Source organism: Mus caroli, unplaced genomic scaffold (assembly GCF_978045245.1).
Source record: "Mus caroli unplaced genomic scaffold, Mus_caroli_1 scaffold_14, whole genome shotgun sequence".
In the NCBI taxonomy this organism is placed as follows: domain Eukaryota; kingdom Metazoa; phylum Chordata; class Mammalia; order Rodentia; family Muridae; genus Mus; species Mus caroli.
Window position 1 is genome coordinate 83,056,701 of NW_028227269.1, and position 16,432 is coordinate 83,073,132.

General features: G+C 42.3%; 1 protein-coding gene across 4 annotated transcripts in view; it reads left to right on the forward strand.

Moving 5' to 3' along the window:
• Lin52 (lin-52 DREAM MuvB core complex component) overlaps nt 1-16,432 on the forward strand; it is a 97,534-nt gene that overhangs the window by 65,179 nt on the left and 15,923 nt on the right. The window contains exon 6 of one of the 4 annotated variants that reach the window (XM_029484448.2): nt 15,225-15,287. The exons of the other annotated variants lie outside the window; for them this stretch is intronic. Within the exon in view, the coding sequence (XP_029340308.1) occupies nt 15,225-15,265 (41 nt within the window). The 3' untranslated portion in view covers nt 15,266-15,287. The remainder of the gene's footprint in view (nt 1-15,224; nt 15,288-16,432) is intronic. 4 annotated transcript variants of the gene reach the window in all.

The window sequence follows — 16,432 nt, forward strand, 5'->3', positions numbered from 1 at the left end:
TGGCTGTCCTGGAACTCACTCTGTAGACCAGGCTGGCCTTGAACTCAGAAATCCGCCTGCCTCTACCTCCCGAGTGCTGGGATTAAAGTCGCGCGCCACCACGCCCGGCTCCTTTTTAAAGACACTGGTCACTGCTACTTCTTGTCCAACTGGACCCCCTTCCTCTGAGACAAGACTCTAAAACAAAGGGTGCAGAAGCGCCACATAGGTGCAGCAGACCCCATGCTGGTGACCATTGTGTTTGCTGTCAGTGCTTTCAAAATTATCCAAGTTAGAGAGTGCTGGGGTTAAACTTAATGAGGAATGTTTCAAAGAAAAAAGAACCCCAAATTGGAATCAGGTGACTCAGATGAGTGTTCTGTCACTTGTTAGATGTGACCAATTATATAATCTCTCTAGAGACCAAGTCTATGCATTGTAGACTCTGAGCTGCACCTTACCTGGCTTTCAGTCTCAGGGCAGGTGAGTGGCAGGAGATATGTGAGGAAGCTCTGTCCTAGCCAAGTGGTATAGGTGAACTGTTATTTCTATACACTGACATAGGCATACAGTCACTTTCATACAAGGAGTTTGTTTCTTAAGCAATTTAACAACATGAAAGAAACTATTCTTTGTAAAGAATCGCACTGGACTCATAACACCTTTTTTTTCTTTTTAAGTTTCTATGTGTGTGTTTATAGATCTGTTTTTCAACTCCTCTAAAAATGAAGAAAGCTGAAGACACTCATCCCAAGACCCACAGATTAGCACATTTCTTTCCCTCATACTAGAGACTCTCCATCACAAGCAGCATGGGATCTTGACAGATGCCAGACTTGTTCTTAGTGTAGGGCACAGAAATGAGCAAATGTGGCACGTCCCTGGCTAGTTTTTTGTTTGTTGTTGTTGTTTTGTCAATTTGACAAAGGCTAGGGTTGTCGGAAGGAAGAAATTGGTGATGGATTTGGGAGGGCCCAGATCACTGTGCATGGGGTCACCCCTAGGCAGGTGGCCCTGGATGTTATAGTAAGCTGAAGGGGCTGGAGAGATAGCCCAGTGGTTAAGACCACTTGCTGTTCTTTCAGAGGACCTGGGTTTAATACCCACACGTGATATCTACGTGAGGGAGTACCTAGTTCACAACCATTTATAACTGCAATCCCAGGAGATCCAATAACTGCTTCTTGCTTTTCTGGGTACCAGGTACACATGAGATGCACAAACATATGCATCCAGAATACTCATGCACATAAAAAGATAAGATAAATGAGAACTTTAAAAAGGAAGAAACAAATAAAATAGGCTGAACAAGCCAGAAGGCACCATTCCTCCATGTGCTCTGTGTTGGTTTCTGCCCTGGGTTCCTGCCCTGACTTCTCTTGGTGATGGAGTGTGACCTGAGAGTTGAAAGCTGGAGTAAGCCTTTTCCTCTGCAAGTGGCTTTTGGTCATGGTGTTTGATCACTTGTCTTAGGATTTTATTGCCTTGAATTTTTTTATTGACACCATGGCCAAGTCAACTCTCGTAAAGGACATCATTTAGTTTGGGGCTGGCTCACAGTTCAGAGATTTAGTCTGTTATCTTCATGGTGGGAGCATGGCAGTGGGCAGGCAGACATGGTGCTAGGGGAGCTGAGAGTTCTACATCTTGATCCACAGACAACAGAAGGGGACTCTGTTACACACTGGGTGGAGTTTGAGCATAGAAGATCCCAAAGCCCATCCTAGCAGTGACACACTTCCTCCAACAAGGTCACACTTGTTGTGCCACTCCCCATGGGCCAAGCATTCAAACACATGAATCTATGGGGCCTATTCAACCACCTATTCAAACCACCACATCACTGCAATAGAAACCTAATTGAGTCCGGTGTCTAGGACCTGGAGGTGATGATAGAGCCCAGAAGGCCTGCCGTGTAGCCTGAGCACTCTAGGACTAGGTGAGAGGAAGCAGAGCGTAGTGTTTAAATGGGTAAACTATTTGACCTGACACTTTACAGGAGAAGTAAATGGTTAGTGAGCATGGAGAAATGGTCTTTAACAACTCTAGTCTTCAGGGAAGTTGTATTTGCAGATTAACATCATAATAGATACCAGTGTATAGCCGTAGAGTAGCTAAAGCTAAAGGTAGACCTTGCAGGTATTGGAAAAGGTATATATCTAAATCTCATACCTTACAGGTGTCATCGTCATTCTGGAAAAGTTTGTTAGTTTTATAAAGTTAGCAAGTACCACATACATAAAATTCCTAATTTTTTGTTCAAGATGCATAAAAACTCTCTACACAAAGACAACGTGTTTCAAGACTTTATAACATGAGTTAGAAACATCTCAAAAGTTTTTCAGAAGGTAAATGAGTAAGCTAACAAATTTGTGGTATAGCCACACAGTGGGATGGCACAAAGACTTACTGGTTTGCTCCCGGAAGCTTGTTCTTACAGAGCCCAGGACCACCTGCCCAGGGGCAGCACCACCCACAGTAGGCTGAGCCCTCTTCATCAATCAAGAAAATGTGCCACAGGCTTGCCCACAGGTCAGCCTGGTAGAGGCATTTTCTCAGTTAACTATCCTTCTTTCAAAATGACTAGCTGGAGTCAAGCATACACAGTGTACTGGAATAAGATATTTCCTGATCTCTCCATCCAACCCCCAAGTTGTTGGGGAAAGGCTTATTCCGTAGTCAACTAAGTTCTCTCTAGATTCCATGTTTATGCAGAGCACCAACTCCTGAGGAAGTGTCAGTGCCCAGAAGAGTGGAGAGGCGCGTTCTAGGAAGAACCTTAGTGCTTTTCGGTGTCTTACCAGCCTCAGTCATACACATATAATAAACATGAAGTAAGAGCATGCTAGACAATTACTTTCCAGTTATTTTTTATTTTGAGGGAAGTGATCTGGCACCTATAAAAGTGCTTCTCTTTACTTTCACTTGTATATTTGTTTGAATGTAAATAAACTTAATAAAATGGAAGTTTAAATGTAATTAAAAGTTATAATAAATGTTTGCATAAAATCTGATTAACATTTCCCTTTTATTCTGTTTTGCCATATTGATTACCCACAAGCAGTGTTTAAGATCCTAAATTATTTGTAAAGAAATCCTCGATGATGATCTGTGCTCTCATCAAAAGCCATTGTCCCTCTCCCTGCACAGCAGAGCTCATTAGCTGGGTGCAGACTAAGCCGTGGAGTTGACTAATGCAGACCGTTACACATGCTTTAATTGTTTTTTGGCTAAGAATATTTTTGTGTTCTAATTATTTCAAACTCATAATTTATGAGTATTATAAATAAGGTTATTTAGAAACATCAGAATAGGATATTATTGGGGAAAACACAGATTTAAGTAGCTATTATTTTTAATCACAGGGAAATAACCTCTTATCTGGTTGTAATTCAGCTTTAAATAAATTCATAAATACTGAAGATGGAAAGTGTGCTGCTTTTATACTGTGACATAATTTTTTCTATGCTACATAATTTTATAAAGAAAAGTTTTAAAATTAAAGCTTTGCTAGGTAGCTACTGTATATCTTTTCAAGTTCAATTAGCTCTAAAAATCTTTTTCATCAATGAATTTATTTTCTGGTCAATTTGGACAAATGAAGATCTATGTAGGTGTATATATGTAACTAGTAATCTCTCTTAAGTTGGATAAATTGGGTTGGGGAGCTGGGGAGATGACTCTGGGGTTAAGAGCACTTGTTGCTCCTGTGGAGAACCTGGCTTTGTTCCCAGCACCCACCTGGAGCATCTCACAAGCACCTGACTCCACTTCCAGGGAATCTAATGCCCTCTTCTGGCCTCTGTGGGCAGTACACCCATGAGATACACATGTCTGGGTTACCTATTTGTCAGCTTTGACACAATTAAAGTCATTTAAAAAGAGGGAACCACAGTTGAGAAAGTATCACCACCAGATTGGCCGGTGGGCAAACCTGTATTATTATTTTTTTAATTATTATTAATAATAATTTATAAATTACTGAAAGGGCCCAGCCTACTAGGAGCAATGCTGCTCCAGGCAGGTCATCCTGGGTGTAGTATAAGAAAATAGGCGGAGCAAGCCAGTAAGCAGCACTCCTTCATGGTCTCTGCTTCAGTTCCTGCCCTGACTTCTCAGTGATGGGTTGTGATGTAGAACTGTTGCTGAAGTAAACCTTCTCCTCCCCAGTTGCTTTTGGTCATGGTATTTTATCACAGCAGTAGAAACCCTAAGATAACATGTATATACACTGACACTCATAAACACATAAATAAAATAAATATAAAATAAATCAATCTTTTTTTAATTAGACAAATCTATGAAGTAAAAGAATGGTCAAAGTAAAGTTGAATTAGTGAGGTCGTCATTTATATGTGTAGTAGTTGTTGGCAATGTAAGGATATGTTGTCGAAATACAATTTGACCTGTAACGCTAGGCAGTGGTGGCATATACCTTTAATCCCAGGACTCTAGAGGCAGAGCAGGCAGATCTCTGTGAGTTTGAGTTTGAGGCTAGCCTGGTCTACACAGTGAGTTCCAGGATAGCCAGGGGCACACAGAGAAACTGTCTCAAAAAAAAAAAAATTAGAAAAAAAATTTTTTAATTGGCTAGTGAAAGCTTTAAGTTAAGTTAGTCCTTTTTGTATCTTGCTGCAGTCTCTTTGGAGAAGATTCAATCAATAAATATCCAAGGACTCATTCTCTCCACCTCCCAAGAATCTTGAAGAGACCTGTTGACCCAGTGGACTTCTCTCAGAGCCGTGTAATGGCCAGAGTGAAATATTAGTGCTGTTTATCTGTGTGATTTCCTAAGTTATTAAGAGAGAGGTGGGCTGGAAAGAAGCAGTTCTTTATTACTAGACCTAACCTGGGTTCAACGTGTATTTAAAAATTACGTAATCTGCTTTTGGGCATTGATCATTTGTAATTTGTTTCTCATCCGAAGATTTTAGTGATGAAAATGAATATTCATGACATGAAAAGTTCTTCCCTTTCTAACAGTTTCTGTCTAGCCATTTCCAAGCCCCCTGCAGGATTAATCACCCCATCTCTTTTCCTGGTTTCCTCTGCCCTGGTGCTCACCATGGAGCTTCTACAATTATCCTGTGATGGGTGGTGATGAGAGAAGAGTTTGTGTAGAGAGGCTTTCTATAAAGCCTGTGTTAACTATATAACTGCAGAGTGTGATAATGGACCCCACACCCATCCCCATGGCCCATAAACCAGGCCAGCCTCCTGCTCTTGTTAGATCTGCACACTAAGATCACGCACACTGAAACTTCTAGATAGCGCTCCATTTCCTCCATTATGCTTTTGTATGGATTTCTAACATTTTAAATGACAAAACTTTCTGGTTTTTTGAGACAGGGTTCCTCTGTATAGCCCTGGCTGTCCTGGAACTCACTTTGTACACCAGGCTGGTCTCAAACTCAGAAATCCGCCTGCCTCTGCCCCCCACCCCCCACCCCGAGTGCTGGGACTAAAGGTGTGTGTGACAAAACTATCACATTGAACAAGATAATAAAGCTCCTTACCAGTGTCTTCTGTGGTTCATGTCCAGTTTACCTCAAAGCTATGCTGTTGATTTTACAATTGCTTCATTTGAATCATTGTCCAGATACTGTGTTTTATTGACCTGAGTCTAGTTCTATTTTCATCTTCCCTGTAACTACACACACACACACACACACACACACACACACACACACACACCTGTCTCTTCGGGTTTCTTCTTGTTTCACATCAAGGAAACATGATATCATGGGGAACTCGTTTGAGTCTAAGTGAAGATTAATGTGTTTGTGTGCTATCAGCCTTATCTTTTTCAAACCACAGTAATAACAGCTTTTCTTTATCCTACTAACTGAACACTTATTGGACTTCCTTGAAATTCACTTTAAAAAAGACTGCAGAAAAATACTTAGGTTTTTTTTTATTTTTTTATTTTTTTTTCAGTTTTCAGAATAATGAATCAAAATGACAATGGATTATTTTTAATATCATAGATGTTTGTGTTCTATTAACTGGCAGAAGTATTTGTTTTGATTTTTTATTAAAGTCCTGTTCAAATTTGTTACTGATTATAAACTCAAAAATATGTGCTTGGTTTATTTGATAATACATAGGAAAGTAAAGAGAATTTATGAAGATGGCTCAGAAGTTAGGAGCACTTACTGATCTTAGAGAGGACCTGGGTTCAGTTCCCGGCCCCCACATGGTACCCCAACCATCTGTAACTCCACTTCTAAGGGATCCAACTTCATCTAACCTCTGAGGGCACCAGGTATAGCCATACGTGATGAACATACATACATGCAAGAAAAACACACATACTTATAAAATATTTTAAAATCTTTAAAAAGTAGAAAAAGAAACATACCTATTGCCCAACCTAACTAAAGCAATTTCAGTATCCATTTTCATTTTTTATTTACTGGGAGCTCTGCCTTTAAAATTCCCTAGCTCAAATATTCTCTAGCTTCTTAAAATTATATACCAAGTATCTTATTTATTTCACAAATATATGTTTAGGGCTGACAAGATGGCTCAGAGGTTAAGAGCACTGACTGCTCTTCCAGAGGCCCTAAGTTCAGTTCCCAGCAACCACATGGTGGCTCACAACCATCTATAATGGGATCTGATGCCCTCTTCTGGTGTGTCTGAGGACAGCTACAGTGTACTCATATACATAAAATAAGTAAATAAATCTTTTTTAAAAATTATATTTTAAAATTCTATATGCAAGGTCCTTTACAAATGTCTGTTTGATTAACTTAAGTAGAGTGACCAAAACATTGTTCAGGGCTCTGTAGATACCATATAGTTAGCCTTAGGGGAGCCACATAGTCTTTATGTGTGTGGTTTGTTATCTATTTTCTTGTGCCATCAATTGCCAAACATGTGAGGTGTGTGTGTGTGTGTCTGTCTGTCTGTCTGTCTCTCTCTGTTGATGCATTTGAGCATGTCTGTAAGTCGTATAGTAAGGTGCAGCGCAGCCTGAGTTTACAGGTGGAAGAGCTGACGCAGAGAGAAGCTTCATGGCTTCTCTGCAAACGCCATCGAGTAAGTTCTAGATTTAGAACCAGGTCTTAAATCCTGTATAATCCAAGGTTTTCTGTTGTGTTAAAACAAAAAAACAAAACTTCTATCAAGCAACAGAAAATGTATAGGAAATAGTGTTTTAAGTAAATGGCATAATACTGCCCAGTGAACATATGTAAAATCCAAAGACATCTAATTTCAATGACATCTTAAACTGGAACTACTTTCAGTTAAAACTTCAGTTATAGATTTATAAACAAGGCCATTTCTAACAACATTAAAAGAAAATTATATTTTCTGTGTAAGGAAGAATTCCCCGGTAGCCACGGCATCCTTGTGGCGTGAGGAAGGATGAAGGAGGACAGCATCTTATGTCTCTGCAGGCCTTGTACACAGTGTTACTGCAGAGAGAAGCAGTGGTGCGGATATCTGCTCACAGCCCTGCACTCTTGATGTATCTGGGCCTCAGTGCTTGCCTGATTTTGCAGTTTCATAAGCAAGATTTTTATTTTTTTTAAGTTACATATTTGTGTGCTTTAAACTCGATATCCAATCTGTATTCTTAGGTTGTAGGGTTCCATTAAAATAAATAAATAATTTCAGCACCTCCCCCCCCCTGCTCATTTTGTATAATATGGTAATGATATCACCGTAGCAGTAATTACGGGTCATCTTCATTTCTTTCATCTCTGCCTGTTCTGATGGCTTCATTCCTTTGACGGAAAAGATTTGGCTCTGGGCGCTATGATTATTTTGTTAAGCGTTATTCGAATAGACAGGAGTGAGAGAAATTAATCAATCCAAATGCAATTAGCATCATGTTTAACCCAGTGATGGACGTCTCAAGGTGAAACAGCCAGGGGAGTTTCAGACATTATTATTCAATCTAGTGGTTCTTATCTAAATTATAATCAAGAGAGGTTTTATTGGCTTCTCAGTGTGAGAATGTAACTCTTTCCCTGCTCTGGGGGTCAAGAAGGCTGGTCCTTCTCTCTCTCCAGACTTAAGCTGCACTTAGAAGGGACATGGACCAAGAAGGAAAGTTGTCTGAATATCCAAGTTGTATGGAGTGGTCTGTCCTGTGGTCTTGGCCTGTTTTCCCTGAGAACAGAGAACAGCATATAGAGTAAGTTATTCTGAATGTTTGTGTACAGATGAAACATTTTGACTAGTGCTCTGTCTTAACCTTGGACAGTCACTATCACTGGTCTTACTTTAGGAGTGAGATAGTAACTGTTTGACGCTCCTAGACTTTGGTCATCATGTTTTGTGGGGATATATTATGATGCAAATTCCAGGAGCATGAGTATTCTGCAGAAATATATGAGTATTTAGTAACAGTTCTAACTCCCTAATGGACTATTAGGTCATTGTGTTGATTGCATCATTTTTCCCACAGCTGAGTTTGAGAGGAACTTTAAGCAGAGTGTGGTGGCTCCTGTAATCCCACAAGCGCACGGGAGGCAAAGGCAGGAGAACCAAGAAGTGGTCATCTTTGGCTCTGGGCTGCTACACAGAAAGTTGGAGACCAGCCTAGCCCACATGTGACCCTATCTGAAAAAAAGTGAGGGTTGGGAATATAGCTTAGCACTCACTTAGAATCCCAGCACAATGGAGGTGGAGGCATGCAGATAAGTAATTCCTACATAACAAATCTGAGCCAGCCTGAGCTACGTGAGACCTGGTCTCAAATACCTTCCGAGGTAGTTAGTTGGCTCTCATTTCTGGAATACAAATGTTTAGTTTCTTGTTGTCTGGGAGAAGGATGATAAGAGTGCATGTTTGAAATCTAGTCTTGCTTTGCTCTTAAAAGAGTTTGGAGCAAGGAGACTTAATGGGGAAACGGGGTTCTCTTCACCCGAGGACAGCATTTTTCAAGTGCCTGACAATTAAGATTCGTCTGCATCTGCCTTCAATCTCCAGGCATCATGGCTGACACTTCTCATATTTTATGTTCCTGCTTGATGTTTTATATCCTGAAAATAAATCTGCTGGCTGGATATTTCTGTTCTTTTTTTTTCCCCTCCTTCTGCTATGAAACACTATTAAAATTATTTTCCATATTGAAACTGTCCAATTTTGTTTACCTGTTCATCAAGTCCTGGCTTTCCTTTCTGCTATTACTTCTTGGATTAAACTTGCGTTATTGATCACTTGGTGTTTTTCTCTGTCCAGAGGATCTCTGACACTGAGCTAGCACTCAGTGAAGAATCTCAAGCAAGCCACCTTGGACCTGCTCTGCTGCATACCATTACAGCAGGAAAATGTTCCAATTCTCAAAAACTAAAATCAGCATTATAAATCACCTTGGCATCTGTTTTCTACTACTCCAAAATATCTGTTAACACCTGGCTTCACTGCAAGGCAGCAAACAACAGCGGCATCAGAAAACATAAGATACACAGTAGGCACACTGTGACTGACACTCTTGATGAGTCACTCTTCCTGCTTCCTGTGTAGCACACATTGACGGTCAATGAGTAGACTCTTGTCAGAGCTGTCAGATCATTCAAGGTTTCAAGGGCAAAACAGTAATTAGTAAGAATAATACTACATAACTACAAAATATCTTTGCAAAGCTAGCTAAATAAACAGCCTTTTGACACATTGAGTTAAGCTAAATTAACCAGGCTTTTATGTGGTGTTCCTTTCTGTTCTGAGTACATCTTACTATATTTAAAGAAGGTAACTGCCTCTAATGCCGGCATGATTCCAGTGGGGGTTGTGAAAGTTTGGTTTTATATTTGTTTTTCTTTTTTCTGTTCCTATCATGTTTGCTTCTTATGGTAGAAGAGATGGAATCAAAATATGACAGCTAGGAATATGAAACTTTTTGAAGGAAGAGCCTTCAGCACCCTGATTTTGCCAGCAATTGTAGCCCTTCTTTAACTTTGGGAGAGTTAAAGTAGAGTGTAACTAGACCTTTCTCCTCAGGATTATTGGAGTCATCCATAAGGCTATCAGAGATCACCCACAGCTTCACTTGACAGACTTTCTCTCAGCAGGGTTCAACCTTCCAGACTTTGTGTGCTTCCACACTCAAGGTGTCCCTGTTACAGGTGAAGTTTACAGATCTTGTAAGGATAGCAAACAGAGGCTGGGGAGATGGCTCAGCAATTAAGAGAACTTGTTGCTCTTGCAGAGAACCAAAGTTTGATTCCCAACACCCACTTGGTGATCCATAACCATCCGTTAATCCAGTCCCTGGAGATCTGATGCCCTCTGCTGACCTCCATGGGTGGCAGGCATGGGCATGGTGAACAGATGAATATGCAGAAAAAAACACTCAACCTACAATAAGATGAATAAAAGTAGGTTTAAAATAAAGATTTATGCCACGCAGTGGTGGCCCACACCTTTATATCCCAGCACTTGGGAGGCACAGGCAGGCAAATGTCTGTGAGTTTGAGGCCAGCTTGGACTACAGAGTAAGTTCCAAGACAGCCAGGGCTACATAGTGAACCCTGTCTCAAAAAAAAAAAAAAAAAAAAAAAAACCAAAATATTTATTTTACAAAGAATAATAAATGATGAGCTTTCTCTTTACCAGGCCTCATGCTGTGTGCTTGTTCATTTAGTACAGACATGGTCCCCCATGATGGTGAACTACTAAGGAAACTCCAGTACTTGCCAGGGCTGACCAGAAACCTAGGGAGGGAGTTCCAATGGAGAACAGTGGTCACATGAGCTTGAAGTTAGAACAGTATGTTTCTATGGTGCAGCTAAAGACTGAAGCACAAGAAAGACATGATGACAGTAGGGAGAACGTACAAATGCCTGCCAGTATGACCTTTGCAGTATTAATCCCACCTTGAACAGAGGAGGGAGCTGAAGCTCCAAGGGATAGAGCTGGACCTTGCCCACGGTTCCAGGTTCAAGGAAGAGCGAAGTTTGAAGTCTAGGGCTGCTGAGTGCAGAAGAGACCTGCCCTGTCACTGTTTACACTGTCTCCTTTGTTTTCTTGGCTGCTCATAGAAGACTCTCCTAGAAGCTGCCCGCTGTTACTCTTCTGTGTGAGGAAAAAACCAAGAGGAATAGGGAATAACTCTTCTCTACCTTGCAAATGTTTTTAATTACAGTGCAGCACCAAAATATTTAAAGTAGATTGAAATTGAAACCCCAACATTTTATGAGTTTCTTGTATTTCATTAAAAAGTTACTTACTCTTTACTGCATTGTTCCCTACATAAAAGTCAAGCGGAATTTTATCAGGCAATTGACTCAAAGTTATAATCTGAAAAATCTTTCTGTAATGAAACCCATATGTCACGGACAAAAGGGACAAAGCTCTGGCAGAGAGGGCTGGTCTCGAGAGATCCTGCACCCAATCTCGTTAGCCAGGGGCCTCTGGTAATCCCTCATCCCCTCGCTGGTAAGAAATCAATCTGTACTACTGAATCCTTTCACCCAGCCACCAGGAAATTTACTGCAGAGAAGGCAGATTGGGGCTAGGCGTTGCAGAACGGGAACTAGAGGCAAGGCTAAACAGAAGATGGGGGAATTGAAGGATCTAAGGAAGAGGTCATATTAACCCCACACCTCTTGCAGAGTGAGCAGGATAGCATTGTCCCTTCAGCCATGACCTCTCTAAGTCTACCCGGGTCTTTACCGCTGCTATGAACCTGACAGCCTGAGAGAAACTACAAAGGGGGATAGAAGCAACCTAAACCTGGGAGTTGATTGTGGTCCAGCCCATTGCTGGCTTTGTCTGCTTATCCAAGTGGCCCCTCCCCACCCTCTGCAGCAGTGCACACTGACCCTGCAGTGAGAGTCTCTGCTGTGCTTTTCCCACTGTGTGATCTCTGCCCTAACTAGAAGGGCCTGTCAATCATGGTGTGACATGGTGCCAGGATTCTCATCAGTGCATCACACGTTCTGGTGGCTGGCGACCAGTGGGCGGGCCTCTCTTGCATAGTTCCTAGGATGGGAGTAGTGTTGCCTTCCCATTCAAGCTGGTAGTTCTAGACAAGAGACCCCAAAGCAAGAAGAGCAAGTTTCACCAACTAGATAAAACTTTCCTGTCTACTTTTGTCTTGCTCTTTTCTCCTCTCCTCTTCTTTATATATGTGTGGTGCTAAAGATCCAACCTGCTAGGCAAGCAGTCTGCCACTGAGCTGTATCCCTAGCTCTTAGGGTTGCTTCTTTGATGTGTGGAGTATATGTGTGAGTGTGGAAGCACATGTGTGTGGGTGGGTGGGAGCCAGAAGAGAACCTCAGATGTCCTTCTTAGTGTCCACCTTATTTCGTGAGACAAGTCTCACGGGCCTGAAACTCAGAGAAGGCCAGACTGGTTGACCAGCCAGCCCCGGGCCTCCTCCTGTCTTCACCTTTGCACCGGGATTACAGGTACACACCACCACACGCGGCTTTTCTGAGTGGGTTCTGAGGACCAAAGTCAGGTCCCCATGCGTATCCAGCAAGCACTTTGTAGACTGTCTCATCTATTGCAACTGCTGTCGGAGTCGGGAAGAAAAGTTCCTCCAGGAGAAAGGGGAGGGACTCGAAGTGCCAAGCTCTGAGAACTAACTTATAATCTCACATTGGCCTTCTCTGCAGAGAAAAACAAACTGTAACTTCTGGGAAGAAGGAGGGGTGGAGCTAAGCAGGAAGCAGACAACAGCTAGCTTCCTTTCCCCTGAGAGCAAACAGCAGCTCTGAAGGCTCTGCCCAAGAGAGTTGAAAGCCTGTGTAAGAATACATTAGCAAAGTATATTTACATATATAACCCCTCTTAGAAGTGCGTGCGTGTGTGTGTGTGTGTGTGTGTGTGTGTGTGTGTGTGTGTGTGTGTAAGGAATATGGAACAGTAGCAGAAGGCTATCTCCTTACTCCTAATGGGATTTTGTAACAGCATGTGTGAGTTTGTTTCAGAAGTCAAAAATGAACAGATGTTGGTATAAATTACCTCTGTGTCTGATGTCTTGCAAATTAAAAGCGCGGTTGGCATCACTAAACAATTTCACTAGGTTTAGGGGGGTGCAGTGTGCGGGCCGTGATTATTGTCGAAGGTTGGATAAGAATCTTCACACTGCAACAGATCAAGACAGCAAGAATAAAAAACAAGGAATAAACTAAGGGCTATATGAATTAATCAGCAATGTTAACGTTCCCACGACAAGTGAACAGGAGGGCACTGGCTCTGGAGCAGGCCCTGACCCATAGCAATTTCCCTGTGCACAAAAGGGGTTGGTGCTTAGGATCTGATTTATAGGACACAGCCCTCTTTTAGGGAGCGGCTATGTCATGCATTCGTATATCTCCTATATGGGACTGGCAAGAAGGGGAACGTTCTCCCCTCCCATGCAGAAGATGATGTCTTTTGAATTACTTCTACTTTTATGATGGTTTTCTGCAGCTCTGTACTTGGATTAGGTGGAAGGGGAGGGATGATTGAGTGGAAAGGGAGTTGTTAAGGAGGATTGGTTCAACTCCAGGGAAACTCACCACTGAGAGACTTCAGGGTCTGCTCATTTTCCCTTTAAATAATTCTTGAGTCCTCAAATATTTGAGTCTTTTTAAAATTCTAAGTCTAACCATATCCGGGGCATTCTTTGACCTTGGGCAAAGGGGGCAGTGATAGAGGCTGAAGAGATGGCGCAGTGCCTAAGAACACTCTGCTCTCACACTGGGTCTGGGTTCGGTTCCCAGCACCCACATGGCAGCTTACAACCATCTGTCACACCAGCTCCATGAAATCTGACACTCTCTTCTGTCCCCTGCAGGCACTTAAACATGCACACATGCAGGCAAACCACCCATATGCATAAATAAAAATAGATCCCTTTTAAAATAGCAGTAAGGACTTGGGAGGTCTGAAGGACAATAGGCAGAAATCACCAGTGAAATCAGGACATATCCAGGGTTCGGCCAGGGGGGTTGTTACCGATATCTGGTTTCCATGCTTGCTCCAGGCCATGTTGCAGGCTGGTTTGATGCTGTTTGGGCTTAAAGTTCCGAGTTGGCAGTTGACCTGTGTAGCTACTCTACCTGAAAGTGTAAGTAAATTTGTAACGGCATGGCAAAGGGTAAAGATTGCAGTTAGTGGAGTTTTGAGGTTTCTGACCTCCCTTGTCATTTGTCCATTCATTCATTCACCCATTCATTCATTATTCACCCACTCAGAAAATGTGGGGGTGACAACACATTTGTTCCTTGTTTAGAGAGGAACATCATTTGCTCCTCTCGAAAGGTGGTTGTGTGATGATCGCTGCTATACAACAATACCCAAGGCAAGGTAGAGCAGATGGGCTCTGCCCACTGGCTGCCTCATTCAGACGCAGAAGAGGAGGCTTGGAGACTGTTTAGCCTGAGGCCATCCTGTCCCTGTTCTGAGTGCTGGAGTTTTAGACATGCAGCACCATGTCCAATTTATGTAGTGCTAGCAAGCAGTCTACCATCTGAGCTGCATCCTCATCCCCAAATCCTGTATTCTCTATTTAAAATAAGTCCTTGCTGTCTCCCCATGGATAAGTAGGTGATTTCAGTCAACAGGACTAGTCCTTGACCCCTGACCTCCATTAACTTGGAGGAGACTTGCCAAGCCTATGATCTGAATTCAGTCCCTTAAGCCCATGATGAATGAAGAGAGCTAACACCACAAGCTGTCCTCCAACTTCTACAGGCACCATGACTACACACACACACACACACACACACACACACACACACACACAGAGAGAGAGAAAGAGAGAGAGAGAGAGAGAGATCTATTAAATTTATTACTGTTTTACTGGGCATGGTAGGTAGTACACGCCTTTAATCTCAGCACTTGGGAGGCCAAGGCAAGTGGATCTCTTGAGTCTGGGGTCAGCTTGGTCTACAGAGTAAGTTCCAGACCAAACAAGTCTACATAGAGTCCTCATCTCAAGAAAAAAAATAAATTATTTTATTGGGGAAATAAACAAAAACCCATTCTTTACAACCCTACCATATATAGAGTTCACTGAAAGCCACCAGCCAGTGGAATTGACTCTGATGGAGACACGTGGTGTGTCTCTGCCTAGTCTTTTTTTTTGCACAGTATGATTTGTATGATCAGCATTTAGTCCTGTTTTACTGGAATTTACTGGAATTGAGGCCTGCCCTCAATCCTGACATTTTAACGAAGGCAGATTTGTATAAATAACTTGTGTGCATCCAAGGAAAAGTCAGATATTTGTGTCTGTAGGGTTGGAAGCACTGAGGGAAGCATAGACTGATGATACCTCCTCTCTGTGATGACAGACTCTACAGGCTGTACATATACGGAGCAGGCGGGAGGCTAGGGGAGCTGTTTGTGCATCGCTGGTGAGTGAACCTCGGGCCTGCTGCAACTGGAGGCAAGCAAGCATTCTACCAACTGAGCTACATCCCCAGGCCTTATCTTATCTCATCTTATTTTATTTCAAGACTGGGTCTTATTAAATTAGCTAGCCTCCAGCCGGGATTACAGGCCTTTACCACCAAGCCTGGCAAAGAAGCAACGGTTAAGTTTAGATTGATTGGAGCAGAGGATCTGTCCCACATCATTTGCTCTGCCCCAGGGAAAGACAACAAGGTCGGAGCAGACATCCCCTTTTTACTTCAGGTTCCTCCTCCAGCCACCTCCTTTCTTTGGCCAAGAGGGACATGTTCTTTTTTGAGATCAGGGGACACCACCTGCCCTGTGTCCACTACATAGTTCTGGAAGACTTCTTGCTTCCCAGCCTAGCCATCAGAAACTTCAGAACTGTTAACTACATTTAAGATCTAAAATGATGACTTTGTGGAATGAAGATGGGGTGATGGGGGGAGCAGGGGAGTACATTACACATGCTTACTGAATTTTTGCTTGGCAGAACTATAATAGGGGCTTCTAGAGTGAGAGCCCCTCGTGTAATTGGGGAAGGTTTTCCTTTTACTTTGCAGCCTTACATCTAGGAAAGTGGCTGAATAAACCTAGCAGTGACTAGATTTCAAAGATTGATGGTGCTGAAAGGCAGAGAAAGACACATAAACCTTGCCTGGCTATATTAAATACCTACGGACTGACAATGCCAAGGGAGAGAAGACCAAAGCTCTATAAACTGCTTTATTACACATCCCGGGAAGAACTGCACGGGGGGAATATAAACCCTGTTATATTACAGCACACAGGGCCTCCCACTGCTCCTAGGAGAGGGGTATGATCACTGATTTTGATTTGAGTTTTTAAATGTGCAGAGACCAACAGTCCAGAGAAGATTGTAATCTTGGTTGGATTTGAGCTTCCCAGAACAAACCTCATAAGATAGTAGACATGGGTAGTAGAATTGACAGACAGAGAAATAAAGGAACTCACACCCTTACTGGGAATCCCTGGGGATTTTTGTAAGGATAGCAGATAGCCTTCCCCCAGTTCACCTGTACCTTATACAGTTGCCAACTTTATATTCGCTGTCTAGTTTTAATTGACAGGAGTAGATTGATTTGTT